The sequence below is a fragment of the Aquarana catesbeiana genome, linkage group LG03 (assembly GCF_042186555.1).
Source record: "Aquarana catesbeiana isolate 2022-GZ linkage group LG03, ASM4218655v1, whole genome shotgun sequence".
Classification (NCBI taxonomy): Eukaryota; Metazoa; Chordata; class Amphibia; order Anura; family Ranidae; genus Aquarana; species Aquarana catesbeiana.
In genome coordinates this window covers 683,751,517-683,778,474 of record NC_133326.1, presented here as the reverse complement: position 1 = coordinate 683,778,474, position 26,958 = coordinate 683,751,517, and the positions used below count along the sequence as shown (strand labels likewise).

Below are 26,958 nucleotides of genomic sequence, written 5' to 3'. Positions count from 1 at the left end.
GAGTGCACGACTAATAGTTGTCCTGTGGACAGATTCTCCCACCTGAGCTGTGGATCTCTGCAGCTCCTCCACAGTTACCATGGGCCTCTTGGCTGTTTCTATGATTAAAGGAGAAATCCAACCTGAGCTTTTTTGGCTGGGCTTCTCCTAAGGGTCACAGGAGTGCAATTAGTTTTGCACTCCTGTGACCCGTTTTTGGCAAAGAGCGGTCTGAAGTCTGCTCTCTGCTTAAGTCACACAGATCAGTCCAGGCACTGTGTCATCCCGACTTCGGAAGTCTGGATCCGCCAGGTGCCTGGACTGATGGCAGTCTCAGCCTCCCAGCGAACCGCTGAGACAGCCGCTCCCCGCCCCTCCACAGCTCAGCACTCCAATGAGCGTGGAGGAGCAGAGCAGGAGAGCTGCTGACTGACAGGCAGCAGCTCTCCGCTCAGGAAGGTGAGAGAACCGAGCCATCAGCAGTGTTCAGTGGCTGGGTGGACGACCATGTCTTAGGTTTGCAGTTGTGCCATACTCTTTCCATTTTCGGATGATGGATTGAACAGTGCTTCATGAGATGTTCAAAGCTTGGGATTTTTTTTTATAACCTAACCCTGCTTTAAACTTCTCCACAACTTTATCCCTGACCTGTCTGGTGTGTTCCTTGGCCTTCATGATGCTGTTTGTTCACTAAGGTTCTCTAACAAACCTTTGAGGGCTTCACAGAACAGCTGTATTTTTTCTGAGATTACATTACACAAAAGTGGACTTTATTTACTAATTAGGTGACTTCTGAACGCAATTGGTTCCATTAGATTTTAGTTAGGGGTATCAGAGTAAAAGGGGGCTGAATACAAATGCACGCCACACTTTTCACATATTTATTTGTAAAAAAATTTGGAAAACCATTTATCATTTTCCTTCCACTTCACAATTATGTGCCACTTTGTGTTGGTCTATCACATAAAATCCCAGTAAAATACATTTTTGGGCGTAACGTGACAAAATGTGGAAAATTTCAAGGGGTATGAATACTTTTTTCAAGGCACTGTATATACAGATTACTGATCCAGCACTGCTTCCTCCTCTAGCAGAAAAAGATACACACATGGCCACCTTATACACAACTTATTGATCCAGCAGGTCCTACAACAGCCATTATTTTCATACGCAAACAAAAACATAGATTAGTTTGGCTCCCATGGTTGAGACAGGATCTTCCATTCTATTACTAGGGTAGGACCCACTAATTCGGGGTACTTTGACACAGTAAGTGGGCTTAGCACTATATGACCCTATAGTGCAGTGGTTCTCAACCTGGGGGTCGGGACCCCCTCGGGGGTCGATTGATGATTTGCCAGGGGTCACCAAATCCTGGGCTGTTCCTGAAGCCCGCACCACTCTCCCAGCCGCCCATTCAGTTCACAGAATGGCTGGGGGGGTAGAGACTAGAGGTCAGCTGACTGGTGAGGAATGTGAAGTGGAAGCGGCTGGAGGAGACCCTATCTCCTGATTTCGGCATAGGTGTCACTGCTGCAAGACACCACAAAGTCGGAGACACAGTGAGTATCACTACCTGTGATTATAGTTAAAAGTCATTAAAAGTCTGCACTACATTTCTGGGATCAGCAGATGACCTTGATCAAGAGCACCTAAGTTGACTGGTCAGAACTCCCGCCAGCACTGCCACTGATCCCAACTCCCCCCCAGCACTGCCACTGATCCCAACTCCCCGCTAGCACTGCCACTCATCCCATTCCCCCCCCCCCACCAAGGAGTAAGAGAAGGAATAAAAATAGAGAATACATGGAAGGGAGAATCAAAAAAGGGGGAGGAACAAAGAAAAAAGGAGAGAAAGAATAAGAGAACAAGAAAGACGACCGGAGAGAGGAATGGGGGAAAAAAACAGGAAATTACGATAGAGAGAGATAAAAGGCAAAAAAAGGAGAACAAGGAGAGTGGTACATCCTAAAATGTACCATAAGGAGTTTTAATACTGTTCGAGTGGAAGGGACTCTGGGAGCGCTAAATATTCGTGGGTTAGGGGTGCTAATTACTTGTCTTGCCTTGGGTGCCGACAACCCATGCTACGAAAATTATTTTTCTGTTAGGGGTCCCCACAACTTGGGAAATGTTATAAAGGGGTTACAGCACTGGAGGGGTTGAGAACCACTGCTATAGTGTGACCAAACTCCCGTATTTTTTTGAATATGTTCAGGTGTTTATACCTAGCCTTGCAGGATAAATGTAATTCTTGAATGTGTGCGCTGTAATCTATTTTGTACTGTTTGTTGGTCTTTTAGCAGCACCATCTTGAATTTAAACGCATTTTAGGGTGTGCCCCCCAAGTATGTTTTTGCAAACAAAAACAACACACAAACAAATTTTACTTTAAACTTTAAAGAACTTTATTGCAATAGAAACTTTAAACTTTAAATATAAAAATAAGTTAAAGGGGCACTTTGTTTAAGAAAACCAGTCCTAGTGGGGCTTATGCTGCCATTGATACCCATATAACTGCACACTCAGAAGCTGGGAGACAGTCTGTGATTTAGGGCAGCAGCTGCCAGAAATGACAATTAGTGCTCTGGATTGAGACAAGCACACACTATAGAGGGATGTTCTTTGTTCATATTTCATGCCTGAGGTTTACAACCACTTTAACGAGGAAATTCTAATCTATTAAAAGTAACACTAAACAATTCTATTCAGTGATAGCTGAATATTAAGCAAACGCCTAAATACATAGATGGAATATGTATAAGGGGGTTGTTTTAACTGCCAAAAAATCTGTTTAAGGATGTATTGATTACCGAGTTGCTATCATTTGGGTCTTTCACATACACCAGAGGTTCAGACATAAAAGTCTGAATAATCCTAAAGCTGGCCATACACTAAAAATATCTGATTGTACAATCTCCTTTAAAGTTCCCCAAAACAATCCATTTGATTTGTATACAATCAGGCAGGCCTTTGCACCGCACAGTTGACTGTAGATCCAATCTGATTGTATAATGTATGGTCACCTTAGTCTTTGCATAAGCCTAATTGTGACTGATTGTCATGAAGGCTACAGGTCAGTGAAACATTTGCAGTGGAACATGGCAGAACATGTGGAGCACTCTTTGGCGATATGCTGTCCATAGGTGTGATTGCTCATACGTGTGGGGAGACCTTTCTGGTCCTCTAACTGTCCAGACTCATCAGCAGAGCCGTTCCTCGCTTGATCCAATGTTCCGGAGGTGACGCCCCGGTGCGAAGATCCACACCTATCACGAAGGAGGCGCGACCAGAAGACCCGGAGCGGATTGGGTAATAATAACATGGGCAGGGGTAGAGACCTGTAATAGACAGTAAAGGGGCTTTTTAGAAAAAAGATCATAAACGTTACAGTTAAAGGACAAAAAACTTCTGAAAACATCCCTAACCTTCAGAGCTATGAAGATAATTCATTGACTAATACAACTCCATTGTTACACAGGACAACGCACCATGGCAAGTAAGTCACAGTGTAGGGTAACTATTACAGTGGTTGTAAACTCCTACATATATGAGATGAAACAAATTCTCCTACATAAGTTGTACTTGTTAATCTGCTCCATCTATAGCCATTCAAATTCCAGAATTTTTACAGCTTGTCTGAACTGTCAGAAAAAAGGGGGTGGATAGCTGAAAGGGGCTGTAAACCCTCCAGGTTTTTCACCTTAAAGCGGAGGTCCGCCAATTTTTTATTTTTATTTTTTTAAAAGGCATCAGCTACAAATACTGTAGCTGCGGACTTTTAATATATGGACACTTACCTGTCCAGGGCTCCCACGATGTCGGCAGCCGAAGCCGATCTGTCCCTCGGCTGTCGGGTACTGCCGCCGCCATCTTCAGTAAGGGAATCAGGAAGTGATTCACTACTTCCTGGTTCATTACTGCGCATGCGCGACTCGCGCTGCACTATCCCACTGGTCCCTGCTGTCTTCTGGGACCTGTGTGTCTCCCAGAAGACAGTGGGGGGGGGGGGGGGGGCGGCGCAGAAGGTGCCGGAAGTGGCGTAGATACCCACGGGTGGCTCGGGTATCTATGCCTGGAAGTGGGAGCAAAATACCTGTATTAGACAGGTATCTGCTCCCCCCTCCCCCCTGAAAGGTGCCACCAGAGCGGGGGGAGGAACCGGAAAAGCGGAAGTTCCATTTTTTGGTGGAACTGTGCTTAAATGCATTCTATGCATTAAGGCGAAAAACCTTCTGTGCGGCAGCTGCCCCCCAGAGCCCCCCTTTTACTTACCCGAACCTGGTCTTTCCAGTTACAGGGACGAGCACTCCAGCTCCAGCCGGTGTGTCGGGTCCTGATTGGATATATTGATAGCAGCACAGCCATTGACTCCTGACTCCTGCTGCTGTCAATCAAATCAGTCAAATGCAATTACGTGGGAGCTGGGGGGCAGAGCTGAGTCTTGCTGTGTGTGTCAATGGAGTGCCCCGAGAGGGAGCTCTTCTCCAATAGGGCACTCGAGAAGAGGAGCCAGGAGCGCCACCGAAGGACCCTAGAAGAGGAGGATCGGGGCAACTCTGTGCAAAACCTACTGCACAGAGGAGATAAGTATAAAATGTTTGTTTAAAAAAAAAAATTAAACCTTTACATATCCTTTAAGTTACACTCTGTAAAGTTCAGTGAGGAGAGCTCCGAGAGCTGATTGGAGGGTCGGAACACACCCCCCCCCTCCACACAGCAGACAGGAACAGAACTGAGGCTGTCAATCAGCTGGAGATCCCTCCCCTGTCACCATTTTTCTCTTGGTGTCAGGAAAACTTGTCAGAAGTGACTTATGCTGATAGCAGAGGAAGGAGGCAGCAGACAGAAATTACACTTAGTGCTCTGGGCTGAGGCAAGCACACACTATAGAGGCATATGCTTTGTTCATATTTCATGTCTGAGGCCTTACAACCACTTCATTATGTAGCGGCCCAAAAAATTCACCCAAAAGTTCTCAGAACACATCACAATTTTGCCCAAAAGCTAATAAAGATTTTTTTTTTTAATTTCTAAAGCCTACTGAGCGTATGATAGTGCAAGAAGTAAAGTGGTTCTGATGGATATGTAGGAAGGTGTGTTTTCCTTCAACAAAGCAGATCTGTGGCGAAAACGAACGTGGATGGACCTCGTTCTGGTCTTAGGCTGCTACATCTCCGATACTGAAAAAGGAATATTTTTGGTCGCATACTGAGGAGCGCCTGGGACAAAAGTTTATTTGCTCTTTTTGAAACAATTAATGGTTATGAGCATCAAATACAGCCAATGTGTTTCCGTCAAAAAAGCCTCCCCTTTGAACAGCCGATGGTAATAGGAACACAATGGAATGCACTAGGGCAGTGATGGCGAACCTTGGCACCCCAGATGTTTTGGAACTATATTTCCCATGATGCTCAGCTACACTGCAGAGTGCATGAGTATCATGGGAAATGTAGTTCCAAAACATCTGGGGTGCCAAGGTTCGCCACCACTGGACTAGGGGAACATTGTTAAGGCTTGATGAAGACTAGCATCTCCTAAGCCAGTGTTTCTCAACCTTGTTTCAATCAAGGCAACTTTTTTAAAATTCTGCAAAATCTCGAGGCACCCCATTCTACATGTTAAAAAAACTAAACCAATGCCCTGAACACATGATAAGATTTTCCGACAACAAACGTTGGATGTGAGCTTGTTGTCGGAAAGTCCGACCGTGTGTATGCTCCATAGAATATTTGTTGTCAGAATTTCCGACAACATTTGTGTGACTGTGTGTATGCAATACAAGTTGGAGCCAACGTCCTTCGGAAAAAAATCCACGGTTTTGTTGTCAGAAAAGCCTATCGTGTGTACAGAGCATAATAGTTTTACATAATGCAGCAACATTCACACATGTAGGAGACCCAACATTAGAGGTGATTTATTCTTTCAAAGCAATTACACCAAAGCAGGGGTGGGGCAAACATGTATGTGGTGCACATGCCCAACGTCCTCGTCAACCGATGTCACTGGTTGTTAGAACATCGGTGGCTACAAGGCAGGCTTGATCCGCCTGCTGACCTGTAAACAATTTTTGGGCAATGTTTAGGCATTTTGCCAAGTCACTCCTGAAGAAACTTCAAGGCACCTCAGGGTGCCTGGGCACCTTGGTTGAAAAAGGCTGTCCTAAGGGCACTAAGAGTGGCTGGGAGGCAATAAATGCCAACCAACGATACCACCAAGATACTAATTCACTCCCTCGTTATCTCTCACCCCCAACTATTGCAACCCCCTCCTTGTTGGCCCAACTCTACACAGGCTATCCCATCTTCAGTCTATCATGAATGCTACAGCCAGACTCAGACACCTTACCAACCGCTCAGTGTCTGCCACCCGTCCCTGTGAATCCCTCCATTGGCTTCCACTTGCCCAACAAATGAAATCCTATGCTCTCCTCCAAGACTTCTCCAGAGCTTCTCTTATCCTCTGGAACTCCCTACCCTAATCTCTCTGGTTATCTTCTACTCTGTGCACCTTTATGCCGCATACACACGAGCAGGCTTTCCGTCAGTGTAGACTCTGACAGTCTTTCCAACGGAGTTCCGCTGAAACTGACTTGCCTACACATGATCACACCAAAGTCCGATCTTTTAGAACGCAATGACGTACGACGGTTCTAGAAAAAGGAAGTTCAATAGCCAGTAGCCAATAGCTGACCTTGCGTTGATTTTGGTCCGTCGGACTAGCATACAGACGAACGGTTTTCTCGATAGGAATTGAGTCCGTCGGAAAGATTTGAAACATGTTCTATTTCTAGGTCCGTCAGAATTTTTGAAAGAAAAGGTCCGATGAAGTCCACACGCGATTGTCCGTCAAACTTTTTCTGAAGGAAAGTCCGTTTGTGTGTAAGCGGCATAAGGCAGTCATTGAAAACTTCATCTCTAAATCTCCTCCACCTTGGCTCTGTCCCATGTAATGTGGATGTTTATTTTTATTTGTGACTGTAGTGTTCAATTAATTCATAAAACACAGGTGAAATCCAAACTGGCAATCAGAATGAATGAAGACAGATTCCTAAGTGTCAATGAGCATTAACAAAGACAGGTTCCTCGCTAACAATGAGCATTTCTGTAGGCAGGAGAGGGCATAGCTGGACCTATCAAAGACTGTCCAAACAACATCACAAATCAACCTTAAAGCGGTAGTAAACCCGCTGGATTTTTTTTTTCCCCTACACCTGTAAGGGAAAAGGCAAAATGAGCTAGTATGCACCGCATACTAGCTCATTATGAGATACTTACCTTAGAACGAGGCGCCGGCATCTCACCCAGTCCACGCCGAGGGAGCTGACATTTCCCCTCGGCGTGCCTTCTGGGTATCGCGGCTCCGGCGCTGTGAGTGGCTGGAGCCGCGATGTCGTCACTTCCGCACATGCGCGCGGGAGACTTTTTTTCTGGCAAAGTCCGGCGGCTGCCGGGCTTTCAGCCGAGAATCCCCTGTGCGCATGTGCCGCTGCAGTCAGCGGCTCATTGCGAGGGGAATATCTCCTAAATCGTACAGGCAGGTTTAGGAGATATTTTTTTACCTACAGGTAAGCCTTATTATAGGCTTACCTGTAGGTAAAAGTTTAAAAAATAGGTATACAACCGCTTTAATGTACATGTAATTCTTTTCCTTGATGTGAAGTTCCTACATTAGGGTGCGTGTATATACCTCTGTATTAATACATACATATATATGTTCAAGTATACCTTTGCTGCTCTTCTTCTTGCTCTCAGTTGGTCTGAAGTGCACAGTTGGCAATGGACACACCAGTTGCATTGGCTCTGCCTCCATCAAACATGAATTCTTCTTATCCCATCCAGCTCCTTCCAGATACAGACCGCGAATCCACACCCCATCCTAAAAAAATGGACATTATCATTATCCATCACTACTAGTGTGTCACCCTGTGGGAGAACATCAAAAATACACTATATTACCAAAAATATTAGGACGCCTGCCTTTACACGCACATGAAATTTAATGGCATCCCAGTCTTAGTCCATAGGGTTCAATATTGGCCCACCCTTTGCAGCTATAACAGCTTCAACTCTTCTGGGAAGGTTGTCCACAAGGTTTAGGAGTGTGTCTATGGGAATGTTTGACCATTCTTCCAGAAGTGCATTTGTGAGGTCAGGCACTGACATTGGGCGAGAAGGCCTGGCTCACAGTCTCCACTTTAATTCATCCCAAAGGGATTTTATTGGGATGAGGTCAGGACTCTGTGCAGGCCAGGCAAGTTCCTCCACCCCAAACTCGCTCATCCAGGTCTTTATGGACCTTGGTTTGTGCACTGGTGCGCAGTCATGTTAGAACAGGAAGGGACCATCCCCAAACTTTTCTCACAAAATTGTCCAAAATGTCTTGGTAAGCTGACGCCTTAAGAGTTCCTTTCACTGGAACTAAGGAGCCTAGTCCAACCCCTGAAAAACAACCCCACACCATAATCCCCCTCCACCAAATGATTTGTATCAGTGCACAAAGCAAGGTTTATAAAGACACAAATGAGTGAGTTTGGGATGGAGAAACTTGACTGGCCTGCACAATCTGATAGAACACCTTTGGGATGAATTAGCGCAGAGACTGCAAGGCATGCCTTCTTGTCCAACATCAGTACCTGACCTCGCGAATGCGCTTCTGGAAGAATGGTCAAACATTCCCATAGACACACTCCTAAACCTTGTGAAGAGCTTTGCCAGAAGAGTAGAAGTTGTTATAACTGCAAAGGGTGGGCCAACTCAATATTGAACCCTACGGACTAAGACTGGGATGCCGATAAAGTTCACGTGCGTGTAAAGGCAGATGCCGCAATACGTTTGGTAACATAGTGTATGTTCACCAGCATATCCAGTAGCTCATAAAGAGCAACTTTAATGCTTGTATGTAGAAAAAGATTTTTCTACATGTGAGCATTAAGATTGTGCTCTGCAAGCTACTGAATGTGCTGGTGAAAATATTTTTGATGTCTGACTACCATGGTGGCATCGTCCACCATACTCTCACCAAGCACCCTCCTTCTAAAGGTCTTCAAGCTATTTGGAGTGCATCTGGATATACATATTCACCTTTCAGGAGGAGGACAGACTCATAGCTCCCTTCTGTCTGTATCATCCTGCAGGAGGAGGACAGACTCATAGCTCCCTTCTGTCTGTATCACCCTGCAGGAGGAGGACAGACTCATAGCTCCCTTCTGTCTGTATCACCCTGCAGGAGGAGGGCAGACTCATAGCTCCCTTCTGTCTGTATCACCCTGCAGGAGGAGGACAGACTCCTAGCCACGTTCTGTCTGCAGATTTCAATTCTCACCTTTGGAGGATACACCAGGTTATTATCATCTACAGTAGAGACAATGAATTCCCAAGATAAAGAGTCCACAGAGACCTAAAAAAGACAAAACATTATTCATCATCACTGAATAATCCTTCTATAGATTTGTAGCCATAGTATAGTGCTATTATATCATTCACTTTGACACCGCTAACGAAATGCTAAAATCCTCCTAAAATATGTTTACATATTTTGCCATTGCTCTTTTGTTATCCATATCAGTGTACATTGGCCCATTATCTCACATTATTTTGCCGGGCCGCGCTCTGGAGTACAGCAGTCAGGAAACCAGTTGGGAAGGTGAATGCGGAAAGCCAAAACAAAACTGGAGGGCGCGCAGTCTCTGCCCAGCGAGCAAACATATCTACACGCGATGCCAGGTCCCGGGTCCAGGCTGCCAGCGGTTTCAAGGAAGGGTAAGCCTTTAGATGAAAATGGTTATTAGTTTGGTTATTCCCCATCACTTACATCCCAATATCTTTTAATTTGTCTTCATGTTCACTTCAGTATTTTATTATCCCTTCAGATTTTGCACCTCTTTTCACACTGCCTTCCATCATCTCTCCCCATTCCATCCTCCATCACCTCTCTTCATCCTGCCCTTCATTATTGCTCTTTATTTCATCCTTTTTCACCTCCCTACACCTTGCCCTCCATCACCCCTGCTCATCCCATCCTCTGTCACCTCCCTACAACCGGTGATCCATCATCCCTCCTCACCCCATCCTCTATCATCTCACCTTCTATCCTACTCTCCATCATCCCAATCTCTACCACCTCCCTACAATCCTGTGCTCCATCATCTTTCCTCACCCCATGCTCCATCATCTCCCCTTCTATCCTACCCTCCATCATCCCATCCTCGATCACCTCCTTACATCCTGCCCTACATCATCCCTCCTCACCCCATCCTCATCCTACCATTTATCATCCCTTTTTTCCTGTCTTCTAGCAGCAATCTACATCCTGCACTTTATCATCCCACTTCATTCTGTCCTCTATCACCTTTTTTCATCCTGCCCTCCATGATCCCTCCTTATTCCATCCTCTATCACCCCTATACATCCTACTATACATGATCCCTGCTCATCCCATTCTCTATCACTCCATTTAATACTATATTCTATCATCCCTCCTCATCCAGTTAACGATTACCTCTCTTGATCCTTCCTTCTATTATCCCTTCACATCCTGTCATCTGTTACCTCTCTTGATCTTGGCTTCCATCTTCCTTTATCATTCCATTCTCTGTTACCTCTCTTTTCACTGCCTTCCATCATCTTTCCCCATCCTGTCCTCAATTCCCTTTCATCATCACACTCTCTATCATCTCGCTTATCCCACTGTCTATTACCTCTCTTCATCATGACATCTATTCTCTCCCCATCTCGTTCTCCTTCACTTCTCTTCATTGTGCCTTCCATTATCCCTCCTCATCGAATTCTCTTTTACTTCTCTTCATTTTGCCCTTCCTTTTTTCCTCTTCATCCCGTCTTCTATCACCCCTCTTCATCCCTCCTCCTCCCATGCTTTATCAGCTTTCTTCATTCTCTCCTCATTCCCTCTGTCATCTTTCTTCATCCCCTCTGCTGTCACCTCTCCTCGTCCTCCCCTCCATCATCCTTTGTCTTTAGTAAATACACGCACCTTTTCCCAGAGTGGCGGAACACGGGCATCATATATGCAGGTGAACATCTCCTCCAGCTCTGGGGACATGACCACCAAGCCTTGTATTCCGTATTCCAAGTCCTGCAGAGATGACCTACAATACAGAGTAAAATGTAATCAGTCATTTTTTTAGACACGGTGTAAATGCCTTTTCTTGGAGTCTATTGAGGTACACAGGAAGTCTTTAACCTTTTGATTATAACGCCGCCTACAAGAGCATTGGACATTGGCAAAAAGAAAAATGTAGGCCAGACCAGGATATTACACCTTTTACTACCAGCATGCCCCAGTTTAGTAGCAATACAGTACCGAGCACACACAGGGGTGGGACCTGTGTCAGTCAATGGACTCCAGGAAAAGTATTGTACGGTGAGTAAAAAAATTATATTTTATTTCTTGCCCATTGAGGGACACAGGAAGTCTTTAACCTTCAGGATGTCCAAAAGCTGTCTAGCTTAGGGGTGGGCAATGGCACAATTGCTAAAAAGCCCAAAGTAACTCCAGAAAACTGGGGACCGTTTACAGCATAAAGAGCCGCCTGAAGGACCTAATGACCTAAGCTGTCATTAGATGGGGCATAAATGTCCGCCTGGTAGGACTCAGAAAGCTTGTGAACAGAAGACCAGATGGCAACATTACAAAAAGTAATTTCCTGATTCCAAAAAGGCCAAGAAGCGCTCAAAGACCTAGCAGAGTGAACCATAACAGGAAAGGGGGAACCTGATCCTTGAGGCCACAAGTCTGAATGATTGTCTGTCTGGGCCTCCTAGAGATGGTAGAAAAACAAAGCCGGCCCATTCTTCCAGGGACCATCCAGAATGACAAAAAAGACTCAGACTTTCTGTAAGAAGCAGTGGGTGAGGGGTATATTTGAACAACCCGAACCACATCCAGACATTGGAGGGGAATTTGCTTCTGATGAACCAAAGCCGCACACTGGCACAGGAGAACAATGTCATGGTTTAGGTGAAAGGCAGAGACTATCCTAGGCACGAAGGTCCCTGGGTTTCTAAGCCACCTTGTCTCTATGCAAGACAAAAAAAAGGTTCTTTCTCAAGATAATCTTGTCAGTTCAGCTATTACCTCACAGAGGTGACAACAACAAGGTAAGTAACCTTGTGGGTGGAAGTAGAGGGAGGAATATCTCTAATGGTTTCAAGAAGGAAACAGTTCTCATGGAGTCCTAGGTAAATGGCTGGAGGGAACAACATGGGAGACCCCCTGTATAAAGGTCCTAATCAAAGAGTAAAAACCCAAGGGTCTATGAAACAGAATGGAAAGAGCAGACACTGGTCCAGATCCAACAGCAGGAAGGAGAAGAATTTGGGCTTCAACAGCCATGTCATTAAAGCCGGAGACAAGAGAAGAAAAAAATTGCTAAAGTTAATCTTTACAACAGCAGAGCTGAAGACATTACATTCATTCACCTAGGGCACTGGAATAAACTTGGGGCATGCGGATAATAGGAGGGGTTTTACTCTGGGCTGGCCTACAGATTTTTGTCAGTGTCCAATTCTCCAGTATAATCTGAAGGTCAAAAGTCTCCTGTGTCCTTTGATGGATGAGAAGGAAATATAATTATAGCATGCCATTTCACTTTATGAAACTTCATTCTTTGGATCCACACTGACCTGATGGTGCTGAGCAGTGCGTTGTATCTCTGGATTTCTTGTAGTAACACAACGTTGAGTGGATTTGGGTCATCGCTTAAAACTTTCACTGTTCTCTCATAATCGATTTCCTGAGGAATCTTCTGACGAACATCACTCAGTAACTCCAAGACCTGAGAAAGAAGAAATGGTTAATTGTCTGTTAAACGTTTAAAGGTGAAAGACCTGTGTAATAACACAAACTGCAAGGTGTCAGCTACTTTTATTAGCCAGAAAACTCTTTACTGTGTGCCTTTCTGAAACTGGTTTCAACCTGCTATTAATGCCTCCACTTCAGGACCAAGCCTCACCCATTCCCATGTCCACTGATGCCGCGTACACACGAGCGGAATGTCCGACAGGAAAAGTCTGACGGAATAGTTTCATCGTATAATCCGCTCGTGTGTATGCCTCATCCGACCTTTATTTTCGAAAATTCTGACGGACCTAGAAATAGAACATGTTCCAAATATTTCCGATGGAACCAATTCCTATCGGGAAAACCGCTCGTCTGTATGCTGGTCCGACGGAACAAAAACGATGCATGCTCTGAAGCAAGTACGGAAGCTATTGGCTACTGGCTATTGAACTTCCTTTTTCTAGTCCCGTCGTACGTGCTGTACGTCACTGCGTTCTGGACGGTCAGACTTTGGTGTGACCGTGTGCACGCAAGACAGTTTCAGCGGAATTCCGGCGGAACTCGTCGATTAAACCGTCAGAGTTTATTCTGACGGGAAAACTAGTCGTGTGTACGCGGCATGAGAGTGCTTTTACTGGCACAATTTGAACAACAGCATGGTGGGTTTGGGAAGGTTGGTCAAGCAGGTATTAAAAAAAGGGGTGCACAGAAGAGGTTTTTTCTGATTAGCATTGGTAACAGTAGCTACTTTTTAGTATTTGCTGTTAGGCAAGTATTCTTAAAATGAAAATAGTTGGCAAGTTTTCTTTAGGGTTTCCCCTAAAGGGTCGCTCACCCTGTCTGATACTTGTGGGAGTTCATTCTATGGATTGAAGTAAGTTGATTCATGATAAGCTGGGCTTGAGTCCAGGCAGTTTTCTATACTTAACCTGTTTTGATACCAATTAGATTATCATTGTTTACAGGGGTTATCCCCTTGGGAATGATTATCTTCTTGGATATTCCCTGTCCTATTGGTATCAATGTGACGTAGAGGAAAAGGAGTTTGTTCATTTCGGATGAAGGAATTGTTTGGGTCAGAGGAAGCATATCAGACTGTTTGCTTCAAAGGGGCTTATGCTGCGTACACACGATCGGATATTACAACAAAATCCATGTTTTTTTTCCGATGGATGTTGGCTCAAACTTGTCTTGCATACACACGGTCACACAAATCTTGTCGGAAATTCCGAACGTCAAGAACGCAGTGACGTACAACACGCATGACGAGCTGAGAAAAATGAAGTTCAATAGCCAGTGCGGCTCTTCTGCTTGATTCCGAGCATGCGTGGAATTTTGTGCGTCGGAATTGTGTACACACGATCGGAATTTACCACAACGGATTTTGTTGTTGGAAAATTTGAGATCCAGATCTCAAATTTTGTGTGATGGAAATTCTGATGAAAAATGTCCGATGGAGCCCACACACGGTCGGAATTTCCGACAACAAGCTCCCATCGAACATTTTCCGTCAGAAAATCCGACCGTGTGTACGGGCCAATAGACTGTGTGGATGGATTGGTTATGACGGTCTGTGTTTTTTCAGATGGCTTAGTCCCCTTCAAGCTTGAAAAGCCTTTGAAAATTTGTTTGCAATAACTCCATCAGTATCACCAGCAAAGCAGCTTCATTATTATCCCATTAAAGAAGAAGAGAATTGTGCGTTGCATTTGGAGATTTCCTAATTTGCCACGTCACAAATGTTAATTCTCCATTACGAATGCTAGTTTACAAGACCGGGCTCTTCTGCTTCTGAGCATGCGTGAACTTTTGTGCGACGGACTTGTGTACACACGATCGGAAAGTCCGACAACATCGTTTTGTTGGCAGAAAATTTAAGAACCTGTTAGCCAACATTTGTCCGATGGAGCATACACACGATCGGACTTTCAGCCAACAAGCTCACATCCAACATTTCCTGTCGGAAAGTTCGATCGTGTGTACACGGCATATGGCACACTGATATTCTACCGGACCACCTGATGAGCCTGAGAGTCCTCTGAGTCCTACCTACGTTTAGGGTGAGAGTGCAATCATTGGATGACTTAGTCACCACTGTATTTATGTAAATATATGAATTGCAGATATGAAGACCCATATGGTCTTTATATATATATGGTTGTTTTTTAAGTATTTGTATGTTTATTAAAATGTTTGTTGTTTTAGTGATATTGTATATAAAGGTCTTTATATATAAGAGCTCTAGAAGAAGCCATGTGTATGGCAAAACATGAAGAGGAAACAAACCTTTGTACTTCGACCGCATGATTTTTATGTGCTGGTTTTTAAAGAAAATTTTTTTATAATGTTTGTTTAATAAAATTATCTAATTGATATTGTTTCAAAGTTAATTAATTCTGTATCTTTAAACTCCCATTTTCGCTTGCTTAATCTTTCCTAAATAAGTGTAAATGTAAAGTGTAGTTCTTTACACTAAGTCATTTTACTGCTATGCTGAAAATTACTATGAATACCTGGGTGTCATTGGATCGCCCACTATTCAGCATTATACAGAACACAGTTGTATGGTCAGAGGAGGGACACCCCGAGGGACCCCCTCCACTCCTTTTTTTCTAACTCGTATGGCCCCTGCATTTGAAGGTAAACACAGTCAAAAGGTGAGGGCTTTTTTTGGGTGACCTTGTTGGAATGTCTAGTATCCTCTGCATATATATGATGATATAAAAGACCATTTTATAAACATGCAAAAGGTTTAGAAAAGTTTTAAAAGTTCACTAAAAACCATTACAGGTTCTCTTTAACCTCTTCAGATCCACGCTATTGCCAAATGACGGCAACAGCGCGGACCTACATTGCCGGGACAACATCTATTGATGTCGTCTCGTGCACGAGCGGCCTGCGCGCCCCCTGCAGGGCGCGCGCGGCGATCAGCGAGTCTATGACCCCTTACCACATGATCAGCGGTCAGCCAATGACAGTTGATCATGTGATGTAAACAGAGCCGGTAACGGGCTATTTTTTCTCCTCGCGCTGACAGCGTGAGGAGGAAAAGAAAAGCCGATCACCAGCAGCCGTGATTGGGATATCAGTCCCGATCACGGCGATCATCTGTGCCCCCTGCCAGTGACACCTAGCAATAGGCAGCAGTGCCGCCTACCAGTGCCCACCAGCGTCAACCATCAGTGCCCACAGTGCCACCCATCAGCGCCCACAGTGCCACAACAGTGCTGCACATCAGTGCCACCTATCAGTGCCCATCAGTGTCACCTACCAGTGCCCATAAGTGCCCCCCATCAGTGGTACCTATCAGCGCCCATCAGTGCCGCCTTATCTGTGCCCATTAGTACCGCTTTATCTGTCCCCATCAGTGCCGCCTTAACTGTGCCTATCAGTGCCCATCAGTGCAGCCTATCAGTGCCCACCAGTGCTGCCTCATCAGCGCATATCAATAAAGGAGAAAAACTACCTGTTTGCAAAATTTTATAACAAACTATGAAACATGATTTTTTTTTTCAAAATTTTCCATTTTTTTTGTTTGTTTAGCAAAAAATAAAAATCCCAGCTGTGATTAAATATCCCCAAAAGAAAGCTCTATTTGTGGGAAAAAAATGATAAAAATTTCATTTGGGTACAGTGTTGTATGACCGCGCAATTGTCATTCAAAGTGCGTCAGCGCTAAAAGCTGAAAATTGGTCTGGGCAGGAGGGGGTTTAAGTGCCCAGTAAGCAAGTGGTTAAATGAATTCAGAGTATTAGAATAAGACCGGATGATGGAACAAGAAGATCTTAGAGCAAACAGAGAAGAAGAATCAAGAGAATCAAAGAAGAATCAGAGAAGAAATCAAAAGCAAATCTGACCTTGTCCTCTCTGCTTTGCCCTCCGGGAATGTTCTGTGTGACCTGAGGCTGCAGAGACAGCAGAGTGTCAAACAAGGTCTGTGCCTCAGTGATCTGGCTGGCAATATCCACGTTGGGGTGCTGCCCGAAGGCTTCCGGGTGATCCACGGTGGGAAGTAGGGATATAAACTCCTTGTATGATGGCAGCGGGCCGTCACAAGGGATGTAATATGCATCCAGAGAGGAGAGCCTTTGGAGAAGACATAAACATGGAGTACAATGCCTTCATACTCTACAATGTTACCCTTTAGAAAAAACTACCATCAACTACAGAATAAGCCACACACAGGATGTATTGATTTTTCCCTGGGCCGACCTATAGATTAGCACTGAGACAGAACAGGAAGTAAATACCAGTCATACCAATGCAACAAGGACAATGGCTGTCCCCATATACACATATATTTTCAAACTATACTCAGAAACAAGGAATGAAAAACATGAATGCTTATCGATAAGATGAGGGAATCTTTCAGGAGAGGGATATGGTAGCTGCCATTATAGACTTGTTTTTAAACGTGCAGGTCCAGGGCTGCCATCCTGATCCTGACTCCAGGTGATCCTGACTCCAGGGCTGCCATCCTGATCCTGGTTCCAGGGCAGGTCCAGGGCTGCCATCCTGATCCTAGCTCTGGTGCAGATCCAGTTTGCCATCCCGATCCTTCGTCTGGTGCAGGTTCAGGGATAACATCCTGATCCTAGTTCCAGTGCAAGTCCAGGTCTGCCACCCTGATCCTTGCTCCGGTGCAGGTTCAGGTCTGCCATCTTGATCCTTGCACCGGTGCAGGTCCAGGGCAGCCATGTTGATTCTGGCTCCAGGGCAGGTACATGCCTGCGATCCTGATCCTAGCTTCGGTGCAGGTCCAGGAATGCCATCCTGATCCTAGCTCCAGGGCAGGTCCAGGGCTGACATCCTGATCTTAGCTCTGGTGCAGGTCCAGGGATGACATCCTGATCCTAGATCTAGTGCAGGTTCAGGTTTGCCATCCTGATCCTAGGTCTGGTGCAGGTCCAGGTCTGCCACCCTGATCCTTGCTCAGGTGCAGGTCCAGGGCAGCCATGCTGATCCTGGCTCCAGGGCAGCTACATGTCTGCGATCTTGATCCTAGCTTTGGCGCAGCTCTAAGGGTGCCATCCTGGTCCTAGCTCCAGGGCAGGCCCAGGGCTGCCATCCTGATCCTAGCTCCAGGGCAGGTCCAGGGCTGCCATCCTGATCCTAGCTCTGGTGCAGGTCCAGCGATGCCATCCCGATCTTAGCTCTAGTGCAGGTTCAGGTTTGCCATCCTGATCCTAGGTCTGGTGCAGGTCCAGGTCGGCCACCCTGATCCTTGCTCTAATGCAGGTCCAGGGCAGGCATATTGATCCTGGCTCCAGGGCAGCTACACGTCTGCGATCTTGATCCTAGCTCCGGTGCAGGTCCAGGGCTGCCATCCTGATCCTAGCTCCAGGGCAGGTCCAGGGGTGCCTAGCAAGGATCAGGATGAAAGTCCTGGAGCCGACAACTGTAAAAACAGGCATTTAACCAGATGTCTTCTACCTGGTCTTTAGCCTTTCCTACTGGCCAGGTCAGGATGACATAACTTTTTCCCGGCACTTGGAAATTACACCCAACATCTAAAAGATGCGCGGGTGTCAGTGTACAATTTGGAAAAAAATTGACAACAGCTAGAAGAAGAGATTTTACTGCAGAAGAAATACACAGAATCTCTTCTATCATAAATACCTACCTGCTAATAGGTTTTAGAAAAACAATTTTAGGTCAGTTTTAAAGCAGTAGTAAACCGTGGCAGAGTTTAAAAAAAAAAAAAAACACACCTGTAAGACAATGGCATAATGTGCTAGTATGCATCGCATACTAACGCATTATGAGATAGTTACCTTAGAACAAAGCCCTCCAGTGGCATGCTGTCACCGCTGAAAGGACTGACATTTTCCCCTGGTCTTTCTTCCGGGTTTGCGGGCTCTGGTGCTGTGAGTGGCCAGAGCCGCAATGACGTCACTCCCGCACATGCCCTCCGTTCTAGCATGAAGCTCATGGTATGCCGAACCTTCAGAGCGCATGTGCTGGTGACGTCACTGGCTGCATCCAAGGTGAATATCTCCTAAACCATACACGTTTAGGAGATATTCATTTTACCTACAGGTAAGCCTTATTATAGACTTACCTGTTGGTAAAAATCACAAAGCGGGCTTTACTGCAGCTTTAAGGTTTCAAGTGAGAACTAGTAACACAAACCTGTCCGTTCTTAATTCTTACACAGTGCTGTCAAAAGGACAGCTCTGAGTTTTCCCTAGCGATTGGGAACCAATCAGTTTTCCTGACCATGTGATCACCATGACAGTTATGAAATAGTGATCACATGGGTTTGTTTACAACTCTGGTCATGGAGGTGGTAAAATTAAAGATATCATTAAACCTCCTTGGTTCAGTGATAGCCACAAAGCATATCAGCGGGGGAGACATAGACACAGGTTTATACTTAAAATAATGGAAAAACAGCAATATTAATAATATAAGATCTTACTTGTAGAACTGAGTGGTAAGAGCTTGCTCACAGAAATAGTCATTAATATAAGTTCTGAGCAGTCGTCGATCCCAATCATCTGTCACGTGGCCGCCATAGTTGACTTCAGAGATCAGATACTTTAGCGCTTCCCAAGGGGTCTCTTTATACTCATCCAAATTCAAGCTGAGAAGATTCTCTGAGACCTGCAGATGGAAGCATAAAACCCGGATCTACCATCATACACAATTCACTGAAGGTAACCTAATCATGCACCACCAAGAACTAGAAAGGAGGGGACTGAAAGAGTCAAGGCACCCCAACATTGTATATATTGTATTGCATGTATCAGGGGCTCACGATGATGCCCTACTGGGTGAAAGGCACTGGGTAGAGTTAGAGCTGGTGAGATCACACAATGCTATAATGCACCTTATAGGAGTTCCTCTAAGTTCAAATTCCTCCAAGATGAGTTATCGTCTTTTTAGTACTGCTTTACACTTTATGTCAAAATTTTAAGAGAAATTTGAACTATTCCAGTTTCTTCTCACTTCTCTCCTACCTGTTCTTTTCCGATACACTTACATAGTTACATAGTAGGTGAGGTCGAAAAAAGACACAAGCCCATCAAGTCCAACCTATGTGTGTGATTATATGTCAGTATTACATTGTATATCCCTGTATGTTGTGGTCATTCAGGTGCTTAGCTAATAGTTTCTTGAAACTAGCGATGCCCCCCCGCTGAGACCAACGTCTGTGGAAGGGAATTCCACATCCTTGCCGCTCTTAGACCCCTTTCACACCGAGGGCATTTTGCAGGCGCTATAGCGTTAAAAATAACGACTGCAATCCGCCCTCAAACAGCTGCAGCATTGTCTCCAGTGTGAAAGCCCGAGGGCTTTCACACCGGAGCGCTGCGCTGGCAGGACGTCAGGAAAAGTCCTGTCAGCAGCTTCTTTGGAGCGGTGTGTTTACCGCTCCTCCCCATTGAAATCAATGGGGCAGCGCTGGGATACTGCCGGCAAAACGGCGCTATTGCGGGCGGTTTTAACCCTTTCTAAAAGCTCCCTTGCTAGCGGCCGAAATCCGACGGTAAAAATCCTTGAAAAAGTCACGTGACTGTGATGTAACGCGTGGGAGGAGCCAAGGACGCTCTGTGCAGATCAGCAGTATCACACAGTGTACTGCACTGAATCTGCTCCTGTCTAAGGCGGCTGACTGCTATAGTAAAACCTGCATATGCCTTATCATTATAAGGCACACGTGAGTGGATTGAAGTTTGCCTGTGTACCTTGGTATCCTAACTATTGCACAATGATTGTTTTTTTCTATTATCTGCCTGTTTATGATTCTCACATTGGTTGTGAATAGAAGCAAAAAGCACATTGTTACTATGAAGGTCAATGAGCACCTTGATTAAGCAAGTGTTTTTAAACAGCTTTGCTAGTGATCAAAAGCTCTATACCAATCAGGATTCTACACCTGTATAATTGAACCTTCTGAATACATCCCTATATATTTATTTTTATGTGGATTTTTTATGTGAATTTTTTTTACACATTTGGTGTCACTAATTTTTTATAATTTTACACTATTTTGATTGCTGGATTTTTTAGGAATTTTTACTCACCGCTGGATTTATTTGACTATTTATATTTATACTTATATATTCATTTTCATGCACATTGTGAAGCGCTTCAAATATCATTATTTATTCTTTTTAAGTGACTCTGAAAACACTCTCTTTTGATAGCAGCCTCACTTGGTTTTATGTGTAATTATCAGCTATTTAGCATCACAGCGCTTTGTGTTTTATATACATTTTTATTTGTGAGTACTATATACGGGTGAAAGTTGTAAATGCTGCATCAGCTATGACTTTTAATTTCCTCTAGACCTTAATTTTATTGCACATTTTCCAATGGTACAGAGCCAAAATACAGCTTCATTGATATGACGTTGTGTACATGGCAATTAACCATCTCTAATAGTTACAAATGGAAAAAGTGGAAAATAACAGTCATCAGTAGTGGGTAATGGAAAGCTAAGGAGAGCAGTGGGCCCTTCCGCTAGCTAAGCAAGAGCCAGGTAAGGCTGGAAACCATGAGAGCTATGAGGTAGGAGACACTAAGGTGTTGATAAATCACCCAATAAGTGCTGGTAGAGAACTCTCATGCTCACCCAACATCCCATAAGAAAAGTGCAGTCAAACAATTACTGGAGCTACAGACTAGAGTTGCCACCTGTCCAAGATTCACCTAGATAGTCCGGGTTTTGACTGGACTTTGCCTCCCCAACATAGATGTGCGCATGGGGTGTGCCAGGTGTGCTTGGGTAGTGCAGATTCCTCCTGCTACACCCGAGTCCACAGTGTTCCCCCTTTACAAAAAAAAAAAATACTGTGTGCCACTAAAGTGTTCGAGCTTTGTTTGAAGAAAAGGTGGCAACCCTACTAGATGGGCATCGGGTCTCTCAAGATTAAGCGAAACCTAACCTAACATAAAAGCTCCCCTTTGTTTGGGGGGATTGTATCAGGAGTTGATTTGGGCTTGCCCAAGGTATTAGTAAACCTGGGCTCAGCCTATCATTCTGTATAATGAAAGGTGGACATATGGTGCATACCTCCAGTGGGATTTAGCAGGCTTTTAATGAATTTCCTCCACCTTCTCTTCAGGTTTTTTGTAGACCTATGAAGTCCTGCACCTAGTTTCTCTCTATAGAGAATAATTTCAGGTCTGGACCGGTTTATAGTCCAAAGTGTGAGCTGCTATGTGTTGGACTACAAAAATCAGTGAGAATTATTATTGAAAGGTCTTACCTCAAAGTCGGAGTCGTTAAAGCCATACACAATGTTCCAGCCTAGCTGGAGGAACTTCCTTCGCTCCAGGAGGATGCTATGAAAGAAGCAGAGGGAGAAGAGCAGACAACGGTAGCTGGTGGTCTTGGTGCAGCAGGAGAACTGAGGCTCTGTGATCAGCTGGTAGAGGCGCGTCATGTTGGCGCGGAGACCCTGCACAACACACAAAACACCAACATAGTAGAAAGACAAAGCCCAACTGAACGAAACACAACTCTACACCAATAGAGGTGGATCTGATCTGATCAGCTTTTACAGTAGTTTAAAGTATATCTAAAATGAAAACTTTTATTTCGTTTTGGGTGGAGCAAAGAAGGGGGTTAGAATCTCTGTTAGGTCTTTCTTGCTGCCTGGCTGACAGTTACCCTCTCTGTTTGTACTAGTGGCCATTTCATCAGGACAAAAAAAAAATGGGGGAATATCCAACATTTTACGGTTGTCACCAGAAAAGGAATAAAAAGGAAAATGGAGACAATTGTCCAGTGATAACTGCCTTATGCTGGCCATACACTATACGAAGAATCGTCCGAACTGTCTGCACTAGGTATATGTAAAAAAAACACATTCATTTATGTCCACTGAATGATTTATCGGTCATTACATGATGGCACTATCGTTTGCACTCACAGCCAAATGTTCTTTTTTCAAAAATGGATTAGGCCGATTTTTCGTATAGTGTATGGCCAGCATAAGAGAGCATTTCCCCTTACTTTAGATAGATTTCCCCTCACTTCCTGTGGTGTCTCTGGGTCAGGAAGTGGAGGGAATTCTCCATATGAAGGACACCGACAGCAAAACAAACCTCACAGCAGTTCGAAACGCGCTGGAGTTGTTCAACTGCATTACTAAAACGGTTTTAGCCGATTTCCATGGCACTAGCCTTTCTCCCTTTTTTTTTGCTCAGATTTCCCATTTTTAGCCAGAACACTTTGGGGTTGATTTACTAAAGGCAAATAGACTGTGCAAAATGCAGTTGCTCCAGAAGTTAGTAAATGAGGTAAATCTTCACTTTGCAAACAGTACTCAATCTCATGCCAGGAAAATTAAAAAAAAAAATGCATTTTTGCTTGCACATGATTGGATGATGGAAGCCAGCTGAACTATTGCTCATTTACTAAGCTCTGGAGCAACTGCACTTTGCAGAGTGCACAGAATATCTGCATTTAGTAAATCGACCATTTTGGCTAGAGACTCAGTTTAACCGCTTGCCGACCGCTGCACGCCGATATACGTCGGCACAATGGCAGCGGTGGGCAAATGGGGGTACCTGTACGTTCCCTTTCATTTGCGGGGCTAGAGGGCCCGCGCCCACCGCGTACAGCGTAACCATGGGCTCGATGTCCCGCGATCGTGTAATGCATCGGAAGAACGGGGAGATGCCTATGTAAACAAGGCATTTCCCCGTTCTGCCTAGTGACATGTGATCGGGAGCATTGAGCGCTGTCATGTCCTATGTAGCCCAGCCCCCCCAGTTAGAATCACTCCCTAGGACACACTTAACCCCTTCCCCGCCCCCTAGTGTTTAACCCCTTCCCTGCACAGTAATCACTGCATTTTTATAGCACTGATATGTGCTGTAAATACACTATATTTATATACTGTATAAATGACAAAGGTCCCAAAATAGTGTCAAAAGTGTCCGATGTGTCCACCATAATGTCACAGTCACAATAAAAATCGCAGATCGCCGCCATTACTAATAAAAAAAAAAATGAATACTAAAAATGCCATAAATGTATCCCCTATTTTGTATACGCTATAACTTTTGCGCAAACCAATCAATATACGCTTATTGCGATTTTTTTTACCAAAAATATGTAGAAGAATACATATCGGCCTAAACTGAGGAAAAAAAATAGTGTTTTTAATATATTTTTTGGGGATATTTATTATAACTAAAAGTAAAAAATATTGCTTTTTTTTCAAAATTGTCGCTCTTTTTTTGTTTATAGCGCAAAAAATAAAAACCGCACAAGTGATCAAATACCACCAAAAGAAGGCTCTATTTGTGGGAAAAAAAGGACGCCAATTTTGTTTGGGTGCAATGTCACACCACCGCGCAATTGTCAGTTAAAGCGACGCAGTGGCGAATCGCAAAAAGTGCTCTGGTTAGGAAGGGGGTAAAATCGGTTAAAGAAACCTGTAGAGAAGGAGAAATGCAGGGTCCGGCATTACAGGCCTCCTGAAAATGAAGTTGCTTGGCTGTTCCTGGCATCAATATTTTATGAATTGCTGACTAGGAACCAGAATACAGATCAGGAAGGTGAGAGTGGAATCAGATCACAGACTCCTTACCTACTCTATACTCCAAAAAAAACAAAAAAACCCCAACAAACTTGGCATTAGATACACCTTAAGTAGCGGTTCACACCGCAACGGTTTTAAAGTCGTGCCGAAGACCCCGGCGTGACTTCGGCACAACTTGCATGGGACTTCTTTAACAGAAGTCAATGTAAGTCGTACCAAAGTAGGACGGAAAGTAGTGCAGTAGAAGAAGTTAGACCAGTTCCGTTTGCACTGATTGGGGTCCGACTTCTGATGCGACAAGTGTTCCAAAGTTGGCGCGCTTGTCGCATCAATGTGATCCAGACTTGTAAGTTCACCTTTTTTAGAAAAAAAATGAAGTGGAAAACTAATACTGAACACTCTCCCCATCCCCACAGTTCCTACTGTACTTACCTCCATAGGTGATGAGCTGTCAGTGCCCAAGCAGCCGGTGTAGCGGTCCGGGGATTTTAAATCCCCCACTCTTCTTCTCCTCTTTTTCTGTAAGGCTTTCTGGACAGATCAGAACTATTCTGATTGGTTAGACCTGGCACACAGATTAACTCTGATCCATCCTGGAAGTGCTAGTGCTAGTGCCAGAATGAAGGGGGGAGAAGAGCGGGGATTTCAAATTCCTGGACAGCTACACTGGCTGCATGGGCACTGACAGCTCATCACTCATGAAGGTAAGTAGAGTGGGGATTGAGGGGTGGGCATACAGTGTTAGTTCACCTTTTCATTTTTTCAAAAAGGGTGAAGCTACCTTTAAAAAACAAAATTTGTGTTTTTATAAATGAAGATCAAGGTGGTACTTTCGTGAATGATTTAGAGTCCCATATGCTGTTGGTGGCGGCTGTGCTCCTTGGAATTTTCATTCTTTCGCCCCCCCCCGGATACCCCCACAGCTGTGATTTTCGGTGCGGTGGGGTTAATATGAGTGGCTCTACCTGTTCACTCATCAAAAGTGCAGATTATGGGGTTGATTTAATAAAGGTAAAAAGACTGTGCACTTTGCAAAAGGGCAGTTGCTCCAGAGTATATTAAATGAGCGGAAGCTCTGCTGTCTTCCATCATCCAATCACGTGCAAGCAAAAATTCTGTTTTTTATTTTCCTTGCATGTGATTGGGTACTCATTGCACAGTGAAGCTTTACCTCATTTACTAAGCTCTGGAGCAACTGCATAGTCCTTTTAGTAAATCAACCCCTATGCCTGCCCTTTCTGCTCCCCTCCGTCATTCATAGAAGTCTTACTATCAGTTCCTGAAAAGAAAAGTACTCAATGAATGGAGGAAGAATGTAATAAACGAGAGATCCACCTCCTGAATTCATAGAGTGCTTTTCATTGCAGAACTGATAGTAAGACTCCTATGAATGTAAGGGGGGAGTGGAAAGGGTGGGCATAGTCTACACTTTTCACGAGTGCCTGTAACAGGTAGGGCCACTCTAATCACAGCTGTGGGGGTATCCGGGGGGGGGGGGGGCAGAGGAATGAGGATTTCAAGGAACAGAGCAGCCACCAGTACACAGGTCTCTCATCATTCAAGTACCATCCCTGGTGTTGATTAACTGCTTGCCGACCAGCCGCCGCTGTGAAACTGCCATAAATCTATCAACTATTTTTTTAGACGCTATAACTTTTGCGCAAACCAATCAATATACGCGTATTGCGATTTTTTTTACCAAAAATATGTGGAAGAATTTATATCGGCCTAAACTGAGGAAAAAATTCTTTTTTTTGATAAAAATTGTGGGATATTTATTATAGCAAAAAGTAAAAGATATTGTTTTTTTCCAAAATTGTCGCTCTTCTTTTGTTTATGGTGCAAACAATAAAAACCGCAGAGGTGATCAAATACCACAAAAAGAAATCGCTATTTGTGGGAGAAAAAGGACGTCAATTTTGTTTGGGAACCACGTCGCACGACCGCGCAATTGTCAGTTAAAGCGATGCAGTGCTGAATCGCAAAAAGTGCTCTGGTCAGGAAGGGGGTAAAATCTTCCGGAGCTGAAGTTGTTAAGTACCATCCCTGGTGTTGATTAATAAAATAAAATAAATCACTAAACTCAAGCTTTAATGATAATTCTGACCCAAACTGTTATTTTAAAGCATATCTACACCCACAAACAAAAATATCATATATTGCAGCTTACCAGTCTTTAGATATGGTATCTGCATTTGTTTTTTTGTCTCCCTTTATTCACAACTGGTGATCCTGCCAGTAACACTTCCTGTCCTGGGTTGACAATGCTCCCTCACCATACAGTATCTATGGAAAAGTGGCATTGTCACCCTAGGACAGGACTAGAGAACCCCAACCCCTCTCTTCATCTGCATACCATAGACAAAGGTTTTCTGCATTCCACAAACAGAACTGAGGCCAGAGGGGTTGATTTACTAAAGGCAAATAGACTGTGCACTTTGCAAGTGCAGTTGCTCCAGAGCTTAGTAAATGAGCAGAAGCTTTTCTGACTTCCATTATCCAATCATGTGCAAAACTCAAGCACACGTGTGTGTCTACATATAAACGGTGCCGGTGGGGAGATCAATCTCCCTGCTGGCACAGTAAAAGAGGAGTGCGTAAGCACTTCTCTAATGGCAGAGCTGGTAAGATCGAGATCTTTCCCATCTTCCTGCTGGCACACAGCCATAATGCT

The 26,958-nt window shown here is 44.4% G+C and overlaps 1 protein-coding gene across 1 annotated transcript in view; it reads right to left on the bottom strand.

The window, feature by feature from the left end:
* Positions 1–2,412: 2,412 nt before the first annotated feature.
* The window catches only part of DNAH2 (dynein axonemal heavy chain 2), a 391,751-nt gene continuing 367,205 nt past the window's right edge, over positions 2,413–26,958 (bottom strand). The window contains exons 79-87 of the mRNA XM_073623723.1: positions 21,999–22,190; positions 19,202–19,386; positions 16,638–16,866; positions 12,624–12,775; positions 10,972–11,086; positions 9,570–9,746; positions 9,304–9,378; positions 7,707–7,857; positions 2,413–3,320 (exon numbers count right to left, since the gene is read on the bottom strand). Coding sequence (XP_073479824.1) covers positions 3,166–3,320; positions 7,707–7,857; positions 9,304–9,378; positions 9,570–9,746; positions 10,972–11,086; positions 12,624–12,775; positions 16,638–16,866; positions 19,202–19,386; positions 21,999–22,190 — 1,431 coding nt within the window. The 3' untranslated portion in view covers positions 2,413–3,165. The remainder of the gene's footprint in view (positions 3,321–7,706; positions 7,858–9,303; positions 9,379–9,569; positions 9,747–10,971; positions 11,087–12,623; positions 12,776–16,637; positions 16,867–19,201; positions 19,387–21,998; positions 22,191–26,958) is intronic.